Source organism: Myxocyprinus asiaticus, chromosome 40, assembly GCF_019703515.2.
Source record: "Myxocyprinus asiaticus isolate MX2 ecotype Aquarium Trade chromosome 40, UBuf_Myxa_2, whole genome shotgun sequence".
NCBI classification, from domain to species: Eukaryota; Metazoa; Chordata; class Actinopteri; order Cypriniformes; family Catostomidae; genus Myxocyprinus; species Myxocyprinus asiaticus.
In genome coordinates this window covers 37,039,876-37,051,455 of record NC_059383.1, presented here as the reverse complement: position 1 = coordinate 37,051,455, position 11,580 = coordinate 37,039,876, and the positions used below count along the sequence as shown (strand labels likewise).

Sequence of the window (11,580 nt, the reverse complement as noted above, 5' to 3'; positions counted from 1 at the left end):
CAAAGTCCCTTTTATCTCTGGCGTTCTCCATGTGACCGAGAGGGGGCAGTATAGACCATTTTACAATTGAAACCATTTTGTTTGTCATCTATGTATTACCATCATAAACATATTTGTGTTTTCTTTTAAATCACCACTAAGAAAGCACCTGCCAAAAAACAGACATATGCTTAAAATGCTAATTTAAGCTTAATTTCCTGTTTATACAACTTCATCCCTCTAGCTTGGCCTTCAGTCACTTACAGGTGTATCTCAATAAATTAGAATGTCGTGGAAAAGTTCATTTATTTCAGTAATTCAACTCAAATTGTGAAACTCGTGTATTAAATAAATTCAATGCACACAGACTGAAGTAGTTTAAGTCTTTGGTTCTTTTAATTGTGATGATTTTGGCTCACATTTAACAAAAACCCACCAATTCACTATCTCAAAAAATTAGAATACATCGTAAGACCAATAAAAAAAACATTTTTTGTGAATTGTTGGCCTTCTGGAAAGTATGTTCATTTACTGTATATGTACTCAATACTTGGTAGGGGATCCTTTTGCTTTAATTACTGCCTCAATTCGGCGTGGCATGGAGGTGATCAGTTTGTGGCACTGCTGAGGTGGTATGGAAGCCCAGGTTTCTTTGACAGTGGCCTTCAGCTCATCTGCATTTTTTGGTCTCTTGTTTCTCATTTTCCTCTTGACAATACCCCATAGATTCTCTATGGGGTTCAGATCTGGTGAGTTTGCTGGCCAGTCAAGCACACCAACACCATGGTCATTTAACCAACTTTTGGTGCTTTTGGCAGTGTGGGCAGGTGCCAAATCCTGCTGGAAAATGAAATCAGCATCTTTAAAAAGCTGGTCAGCAGAAGGAAGCATGAAGTGCTCCAAAATTTCTTGGTAAACGGGTGCAGTGACTTTGGTTTTCAAAAAACACAATGGACCAACACCAGCAGATGACATTGCACCCCAAATCATCACAGACTGTGGAAACTTAACACTGGACTTCAAGCAACTTGGGCTATGAGCTTCTCCACCCTTTCTCCAGACTCTAGGACCTTGGTTTCCAAATGAAATACAAAACTTGCTCTCATCTGAAAAGAGGACTTTGGACCACTGGGCAACAGTCCAGTTCTTCTTCTCCTTAGCCCAGGTAAGACGCCTCTGACGTTGTCTTTGGTTCAGGAGTGGCTTAACAAGAGGAATACGACAACTGTAGCCAAATTCCTTGACATGTCTGTGTGTGGTGGCTCTTGATGCCTTGACCCCAGCCTCAGTCCATTCCTTGTGAAGTTCACCCAAATTCTTGAATCGATTTTGCTTGACAATCCTCATAAGGCTGCAGTTCTCTCGGTTGGTTGCGCATCTTTTTCTTCCACACTTTTTCCTTCCACTCAACTTTCTGTTAACATGCTTGGATACAGCACTCTGTGAACAGCCAGCTTCTTTGGCAATGAATGTTTGTGGCTTACCCTCCTTGTGAAGGGTGTCAATGATTGTCTTCTGGACAACTGTCAGATCAGCAGTCTTCCCCATGATTGTGTAGCCTAGTGAACCAAACTGAGAGACCATTTTGAAGGCTCAGGAAACCTCTGCAGGTGTTTTGAGTTGATTAGCTGATTGGCATGTCACCATATTCTAATTTTTTGAGATTGTGAATTGGTGGGTTTTTGTTAAATGTGAGCCAAAATCATCACAATTAAAAGAACCAAAGACTTAAACTACTTCAGTCTGTGTGCATTGAATTTATTTAATACACGAGTTTCACAATTTGAGTTGAATTACTGAAATAAATGAACTTTACCACGACATTCTAATTTATTGAGATGCACCTGTATATTTACACACTGTATACTTATATTGCAGACATGCAGAAGTGTGCATATGCTGGATGCAGAAGTACACAAACTCTAAACTAGGGGTTCTCAACAGGGGCAGTACCTGGGCATCTGAAGTATCTGGTTTAGCAGCGTCAAATAAACAGACGGAGGCACAACCTCGGATAATGCACCTGTATGTCTCAGTAGATGGATACGGCTCAATGGACAGAGCAGCACACGTGCAAAGCTCTTAAATCTCGAGCACTTAAAGAATCAGTGTGAAGCAAGGCGCGAGAAGCGGAAACCATTTGAATTCGGCACAGAATTCGACATCACCACCCATGAATTTACTATAGTAACACTAACAGTACTTTAGACAGAAATAGATTGATAATAATTATTATCACATCACTACTTCAGCTCTATTAAATTTGTCATAGGCAAGATTAGGGGAGAGAGGGAAAATAATTCATTTTTGTTACAACTTATTTATATTTTGTATTTATTGTTTTTACATGTGTTTAGAGTAGGTCTACTGTTTATAATTACAAAAATGCCATAGTTTTTTTTTATAGAAATCATTTTATTTCTAACCATGGTAGTGAAGAAGATCCATGCTTCCATGTGTTTACTATGGTCTTTTTACTATAAAAATAAATAAATAATGAATAGATTAAAATTTTCAAAAAGGCAAATGTAAAATATATTAACAATATCACTTTTATTATTAGTTTCTGTCTTCACATTTTCATTTTATAGGCCGCAGATATAGCCCTCCATCTGCTTGAATTCGAGAAACGCAAGGTATGGTCTCACATTCATGACACGTAAGCCTGCTGAATTTATTAACAAAACTTTAGAATTATGCAATGCATTGAAGTTGCATTGAGCAAATTAAGCAAATAACACAAATATTGATTTTTTTTTTTTTTTTTTTTGGGTACAAAAAATCTTTTCAAAATCGTTCAAATTATGTCGCATAATAAATGATCATGTCACATTTGATCATTAAAATAAAGTAAAATGAATGAAAAACAAAAGAAAAACAAGATGTATAGTTAATATAAGAATATACATTTAATATAAATATTACAGCTTAAGGATGGATCTTCCGAATTAGATGGCAAAGTAAATAAACATTACACTTCAGATTTAGAAAGGACTATTTTAGTATTTCTAAGAATCCTCTAGGATCAAAATTCCCCTTTTCACACTGATCACTCTCACACTTTGCTAAAAGAAAGAAAGAAGAAGAAAAAAAAAAAAGGCAATTCTGACCCTGAATAAGTGTTTGGCACTTAGAGTTGTGAGTATGATTCATGGACCACAGATATGGCTCTGACTGACACCAAAAAATGTTCTTTGTCACCCAGACTGTTCGTACATTTACACATTGCCTGTGAAGCACAGTCTGTGGCCCTTGAAAGGGCACCAGTACCCAGTCTCTTTAAAATATTACTCCATGTTTTCACACATGGAGGATACAGTGCCTTGATCCCACCACAGAATAAAAAAGGTGATTCTGACTTTATTTCTCACAATTCGGGCTTTATTTCTAGCAATTGTGACTTTATAACTTGCATTTGTGAGTTATAAAGTCACAATAGCAAGATGTGAAGTCACATTTGCGAGAAGTCGGAATTGTGAGGTATAAAGTTACAATGTGACTTTATTTTTTGTAATTGTGAGTTTTAAAGTCAGAATTACCTCTATGAGATATAAAGTAGTAATTGCGTGGTATAAAGTTGCTATTGTGACTATTTCTCGCAATTGTGAGTTATTAAGTCTGAATTACCTTGCTTTTTTATACCGTGGTTGAATTTTATTGAGAAAAGTAAATTTTTACACATTCTGAAGAAATAAAAGTAGTGCTTACTCATGCAAACACTGCCAACACGGGGGCCTGTGTAGCTCAGCGAGTATTGACGATGACTACCATCCCTGGAGTCGCGAGTTTGAATCCAGGGTGTGCTGAGTGACTCCAGCCAGGTCTCGTAAGCAGCCAAATTGGCCCGGTTGCTAGGGAGGGTAGAGTCACATGGGGTAAACTCCTTGTGGTTGCGATTAGTGATTCTCGCTCTCAGTGGGGTGCGTGGTAATTTGTGCATGGATCACAGAGAGTAGCATGAGCTTCCACATGCTGTGAGTCTCCAAGGTGTCATGCACAACGAGCCACGTGATAAGATGCGCGGATTGACTGTCTCAGAAGCGGAGGCAACTGAGACTTGTCCTCCACCACCCGAACTGAGGTGAGTAACCATGCCACCATGAGGACCTACTAAGTAGTGGGAATTGGGCATTCCAAATTGGGGAGAAAAGGGGATACAAAAATAAAAAATTTAAACTGCCAACACTAGCAATGCTAGGGTATTGTGGGTGGTTGCCAGACCATTACTATGTGGTTGCTAAGGTGTTGTGACTTGAGTGGTTACTAGGGTTTTCTTGTTGGTTACTAACTGCTTACTGGCCCAAGTCAAAAGAGCTTGAACCCTAAGTCTCTATGATATTCTAGTGCCTAGATATGTAACTCATGTTCCCCAGCACAAACTGTGTGAGTTTTGTGCTTAGGTTTAATGCCCAATACGTATACCTAATGTACTTGGCATGTATAAAGTTTAATACTAAGTTTATGCAATATTAAAAGCATTAATAATTACATAAAGCTTATTCCAAGTCTATTGAGAGTATATGTACCCATGTCATTATGCACAGCTCTCTATGAGCTCCATAAATCCAATACCAAGTATGCGATTGCAAGCTTGTCGTTTCATTCTCAGAACTGAATAGGAAATAGCTACAGAAAACTTTCAAACTATTACAAGCATGCTAATGAAATATTGAAAGTCTAAAACTTTGTAGTACTGACTTTTAATCAGCCACATCATAGCCTCATATAGCCTTTGTGTGTATTAGTATTCTAATTCAGAGAATAACGTTTTTCTGTTGTGTAATATGAACATCTAAACTGTTTAAGATGAAAATTGATATGCAGAAAGATGTAATTTATTAATCTTCAATCAGAAATTCCATTTGAATTTATTCCTTTTAGTAATTAAATAGATTCCTTAAATAGAATCTTTTTCGAACTAAGCTATTCTTTTTTTTTTTTTTTTATCTAGAATGCACCACCACAACAAAATTGCAAACAAATGACAGTTGTTTCAATAATAAAACTTTATTTTTGCTTATAAAACATGCGTTCATCATACATGCCAGGTTATATCTGAAATTCAACATTTTCACTGTATAATTATTTTTTTTACAAATAATTCATTTGAACATGACACAGGGTTCTCTCATAGAGACTAAATCACTGACTGTTCTGTACGCAAGTACAAGATCGTCATGGTTAAAGAAGTATGCCAACACTTCAGTGTAACGCCTCTGTGCTTTGCAGAGGAATGCAGATGTGTGTATTCAGTGTATGTGTGTTTGTATATTTCTCAAACATTACATCTCTGTATGAATCACACTTATACAGGTATTACATACCCATATGTACTATGTGCGAGCATAATTTTTGTATGTTTAATTGTGTATTTGTGTGCCTCACAGAGACAAACAGTTGACCTTAAGTCCATCACTGAAATTGGTATGTGTCCATTTGAATATGGTTGTGCTGCTAAGTTAACATTGTCCCAAACTGTGTTTGATGATTTCTTTGCTGCTAGGTGGAATGCGATCTGGGAAAACCACTTGAAACTCGACCAACAGGTCGCCACGCTGGGCGGGGTTTTTCGCTCTGGGTAGCCCCTCCCCTATAAGGCGTCTGATTGATCCTGGCTTTATGACATCACTGGATGGGAGTGGTTTCATCTGTCCATCAAGGGTAGGAACGTTAACTGTGCATCCACATAGAGCCTGGAGGGAAAACAAAGACATAAAAAAATGCATATTAAATATTGTGTTACAAGATAATCCTATATATGTATAAAAAAGAAAGGGTCACATCAGATTTTCATCACTGATCCAAAATCAGGTTTCTATCGTGTCTTTATCTCAGCTACACAGCACTCCTCTTAAAATGCTTTGTGAACAGAGACCTGATCTGTTATATCACTGACTGCAGGGTTTTGGCTGCAAAGATATCAGCAGGAGTGCTATAATGCGCCTCTGGCATATGTTACGAGATCTGATCCACTTGTAAATATATGATGGTTTTATATAACGTGCATATCTGTGCTGTACGCAGGCGGCATATAGGCCAGACAGATTGAACCTCACTGTTATGCAACCGCTGGAAAGAGCTGCTAATCGCTCCCATTTCTCAATGATGCTACAGTCTGCGTGGGAAGAGAAGGTGTGCGTGGGATGAGAAAGATGAAGTGGATGTGGAAAATGAGAGAGACAGGAAAAGAGGGGGAGAGATGGTAATAGTGGCATGAAAAGTGAGAATGAAATTGGGATAAAAAAAGAAAATGAAAGCATGAATGGTGGTCAACCACTACTTTTCATTGGTTGATGCCAAAACCGATATCTAAATAGTATAAACTGGTCTCTTTAATTGACCATTGGTAGATTTTGGAACTGACATTAGCTGGAGTGACCACTTCTTTTAATTGGGCACATTCAAGCACAATTATTGGCAGATAATTTAAAAATGGCCAAATTCTGGCAGATTAAACAGCCTGCCCTATATATTTGTTGGTGATATATCGATATTTGGCCTTTTTTTTTTTTTTTTTTTGTATTTGAATAAACTATAGTGTTCTCCTTAATGCAACTATCTCATTTGTGGTCATTTAGTTGTATTTTATAATTATCTGCATTATATCAGTCATCAGCCACCCTGTTTGAGATATCAGTATCAGCATTAGCCAGTCATAGACTGGTATTTTGGCAATTTTTTGTAATGAATTTTGAATAAAGAAATTTGCACAGTAAGTGTTCTTTTAAATGCAACAATCTTATTTGCAGTCATTGAGTTGTATTTTATAAATATCTGCAATCTATCGGCTGTCAGCAACTCTGTTCTCCAGATTTCAGTATCGGCATCAGTCAGTGATAGACCGATATTTGGCAATTTTTTGCACATTTTGAGTAAATATTAGAGTACAATACATGTTATTTTAAATGCAGCAATATTATTTGCTGTCATTAAGTTGTATTTTGTAAATACTGCATTATTAGTATCCGCATTGGCAATTGAAAATCCCATATCGGTCACCACTAAAAACGGTTTGTCAATAGTTTGAGAAATTAGATGGATGAGGGTGGAAAAGCCAAAAAAAGACTGACTGCTAGAGAGGAGAGGAGGAGAGAATGACAGAATGTATGTGAGAGTGTGTGTGTCATATGATGCAGAATGCGGAGGAGGTGTTGCTAGAGAAGGGAGGGGGAGTGTGTGTGAGTGTGCGCGCTAAAGCTGCGGGGAGAGGTGCTAAATTTAGATGCTGCTCTCTGCAGAGGCTTATTGAGTACCAGAGACTGTGAGGGAACATTTCGTTCCACGCATACACACAATTGTATCTCACCTCTCGCAGTGTGATGGTGGAGGTGTACACAATATGCGACCCGTCTCGTCTGAAATGGGCATGCTTCTTCTCTTTAACAATGAAGGCGAGGTCATTAGGAGCATGGCCGAGCATCTGATGGCCCTCCTTGGGGAAAGTGATTCTCGTGCCCTCCTTCCATCCTTTCTTCACCTCCACATCGAAGACATATTCTTCCGGCCTCAACGTGTGTTTGTCAGTCTGTCGAAGGCGTGTCACTTTCACGCGCTTTGTCACGCCCGTCAAAATGTCCTCCAATGACACGAGGAGCTCGTGGACCTCGGCCACGCCCGAAGGCTTAGGCCCACCCCTGTTACCATGGTGACGGCTGAGGTGGGGAAGGGGGTTTCGCAGGAACGGGTTGAAGAGGTCGTCATCAGAGTCCAGATCAAAGTTGAAGAAAACGTGCCAGGAGTGAGCGTCGGCTTTGGAGCTGTGGGAGGAGTCACTTTTGTTTCCTGTGGAAGCCACACCCCCTTTAGTCAAACCTGGAGGAGAAGAGGAGGATGCCATCAGCAAAAAGACAGTGTGTGTGTATTAGTGTAAATGTCTGAGGGTTTCCTCAGAGCTTAGCCGAGCATTCACAGTTCTGATCTCAGTACGTGTCTACTGAGATTTGTTATGCCTTTGTACGAGTTCACTCACTGGTTAATAAAGCATGGATAATTAATTTAGCATGTTTGACGCTATTTGCATGTGTCTTGGTCTGCAGCACTGTGTGTGTGTGAGAGAGAATCAGTACAGCCGAGGTTGTCTCTGAACCTATTCCACTAAAGTGTAGGACTGGGGAATTATCCCTGCTCTAAATGCAATTTTGAGCCATTTTGTATCTCAAATATACAGTCAGTATGTACATATAAAGAAAATGTTTGTGCACTTTATTCTCACCTTGTTGATCATAAATACTTCGTTTCTCTGCATCTGTCAGAACATCATAGGCTTGTGCAATCTGTTTGAATTTGTCCTCAGCGTCTGCATCTGGGTTCTTGTCTGGGTGGTAACGAAGCGCTAGACGCTTATACGCCCGCCTGATCTCCTCCTCGTTAGAGTCACTTGACACACCGAGTACAGCATAGTAATCCAAACACTCTGGTGAAGACGGGGGGCTAGACACCTCAGGTTCTTCACGCACCTCCTACACGCACAGAGAGAAAGAGATAGCAGAAGTTTAGAGTGAGCTTGTCACTCGTCACCCCATATAGGGTGATCCCAAGTAAAAATGTGACTCAGGCTCACTGGTTTAGGCAGGGAATCACCATAGACATTAACTCGAATATTTAGAACAATGGTTTTTCAATGACCCATTCTTAATTTTTCATTTTGAATATTTGGTTACACCCTTAGGTTCAGGTAGAGATATTGCCATTATAGTATTTAAAGTTATGTTAAAGAGGCAGAAAATTCAAAACTGTTAATAATGTAAATACATTTAAGATCTTTTTCCTCTTATTATAATCCAAAATGTCCAAGTAGAAAATATAATTATATATATGTATATATAAATATTAATATAATATTTTATAAAATGTAAAATATTTTAAATTTGTAATGCAAATATATTCAATAAAAACTTGTGTGTGAGCGTATATATATATATATTGTATGTATATAATGTATGTATATAATAATATATTGATTGTATATTAAAGTAAAAACGATTGCCTCACACATAAGAGCCTAAAAAAAGGTAGAACTTGTAACTTGCATGCATATTATATTTATATTAGAAAGCATAGATACATATGGATTTTCAGAATGTCATGTAAATGTTTAGGGATCATCTTACCTCTGAGGTACATCCCTCCTCGCCGTGGATCACTCGCACTTTGCACTTGACATTCTTGTGCTTGACGCCAAACTGAGTCCAGATAAGAACCATGATGATCGCTGTTGCTGAGTCTGAGCCGGGCGCTTGAGCTGGTGTCTGCTGCATCTCCCGCCGCTCTCCCCGAGCTTTATATACTCGCGCTCTACACATGGCACCCACGCTGCGTGACCGAGCTTCCCCGAGCACGCACATTCTCTACGTACACGAGAGGGAATACCGCGTGCCCACCAATCCGCGCTCGATGTTGATGCGGGAGGAGATGAGCCTCACGCGGATGTAGCAGCCCATCGCTCCATGTGAAGGAACGTTTCCGGAATTCACAATGAGTCCCCATCCATCCATCTCTCCTCATTTCAGCTCCTGTTACAGATTGTTCTTTTGGCATGTATGCCTGCAAGGGTTGTTTCAACACATCTCTTTGCAATAAAATTGAGAATGTGTTTTTGCAAATAACGAACTTAAAATAAATGCAAGAAGGGGAAATATGCACATTAAAAACGCAATATTACACCTTGTAAGATACATTTTTCATCTTTTTTGTTTTTAATAGAGATTGGCAGAGTGATTTTGGTTTGGAGTATATGGGCAAATTCTTTGTAAAAATATTTATGTATGCAAGCAAGTATAAACATTGTAAAATCCCATCCAATGCTTTGAGCAAGCAATGAAGTCTTGTTCAAACATGCATTACCTGTTACCTGTCTTGGCCCTTAGCAACCACATTAGCTGGTGTAAAGAAGTCAGGTTGATTCACACACACACACACACACACACACACACACACACACACACACACACACACACACACACACACACACACATATATTCAATATTGATGTCACCATATGAAGTGCATTGTTTGATTCCTGGCAAAACATTTTACATTGAAGGATATACCACATAGACTACTATTGCTTTAAAAAAGCTTATTATCATTACTACAGGCTAACCCAAAACATAAATAAAAGGATTGTTTACTTTATAATTTGTTTTTAATTTTGAGGACATTTCCAAAGGGAGCTTTTATCAAACTGCTATGTTCTGGGGACATTTTGTCCACAAAGTACAGCTAAGTACCCCCAACATATACAAACACCTCAATATCCCTTTGTGTCAGAGTGCAGTTAAAACAGACTGAAATTGTACAGCCAGTGCCACTTCACCCACACATGCAATTAACGCGTGATTGTCAAGGCTTGGATGGCTTATGTACTAATAGTTCTTTCTGCTCGTCACAGTAATAGTTCAATATTTCCCTCTTCACACACTGTCCTCGCTAAAGCGGAGCCAAGGGGAATGTCGCATTACGCAATGTATGTGCAGGTGAATTGGCGCGCATTCCCAAGTACATAAATGGTCATATTTCCTCAGTCATGCGCGGTCAGCCAATCACAGGCGAAAGATGCTAGGATTCCCGCTTGTTCCGGAAAATGAGACCAATTTGGTGAGAAACGTCAGAGAATCTCTCAGTCAAATTTCGTCCATTTTGGAATTTTTTAATGACACTTAGAAATCTGCCAGTACCGACCGGCTGGACGTTTCAGTTGTGTCTCGAGAGAGGTAAATGTCAGATAAAAGATATGTTTGAGGAAGCTGAGGGAACATTGTGCTTTTATTCTGCGTTGAAAAGGCTCAGCAGGGGCTCGTGAGAAGTCGTGCTATCAATAGTAACTTTTGGCGCGTGACCAGCGGATGTCCTTCTTTGCCGCGTAATTTGCCCTTGCACGCCCTCATAGTGCCGAGGTCTGTTATTCACGACCGAAAGTCTAATTTAGTTCCTGGTTAAAATACGGAGCCATGGAGGGGTGAAGAGTTAATTGTTGTTCAATCAACCTTCCTTTTTTAGTGTTATTTTGTAAGGAAAGTTTTATTATTGGTATTTCTCCTACTTTGCATGCTTCCTACGTCCCACTGCGTTTGTGCTACAGACATGAATGATACCTTGCTGAGGAGAGGTGTGCTGCATATTTATTTTTCTAAATTATGTAATGTATCTAACGTATGATTTTCACTTGACAGACGATAAAATGGGTGGGAACCCCCCCCCACAATAGAGTGACATTGAAGGAGGGTCCTAAGATAATGTATATTTAGGTACCAGAATGTCAGAGAGACTTGGGGGTGGTTTCTTTTGACTTGGGCCAGTCAGCAACCCTGCATGCTATAAACTACTAAGAACACCCATAATAACCACATAGGAACGCCCTGGCAACCACCCACTACACCTTAGCATTGTGGTGGTAAATTTTGCTCAGGCAAGCATCACTAATCCCTCACATATCTATTGTTATTATTATGTTTGCTTGACAAAGCCGACATACTGTTATTTTACAGACTTTGTTTATGGTTTTTCCAAAATCTGTAAACCATCTAAAGCTGTATCCACCAAAAATATATATTTTTAGTGTTGCTACATCTTTTCTAACTGATTGGAATAATGGTCTTCTCA

The 11,580-nt window shown here is 39.1% G+C and overlaps 1 protein-coding gene across 1 annotated transcript; it reads right to left on the bottom strand.

Moving 5' to 3' along the window:
• Nucleotides 1-4,972: 4,972 nt before the first annotated feature.
• LOC127431177 (dnaJ homolog subfamily B member 5-like) lies at nt 4,973-9,338 on the bottom strand. The gene is made up of 4 exons (XM_051681485.1): nt 9,090-9,338; nt 8,192-8,438; nt 7,286-7,791; nt 4,973-5,672 (listed from the first exon to the last, which is right to left on the bottom strand). The coding sequence occupies exons 1-4, from the start codon at nt 9,321-9,323 to the stop codon at nt 5,439-5,441; spliced, it is 1,221 nt and encodes a 406-aa protein (XP_051537445.1). The 5' UTR covers nt 9,324-9,338; the 3' UTR covers nt 4,973-5,438.
• Nucleotides 9,339-11,580: the final 2,242 nt, after the last annotated feature.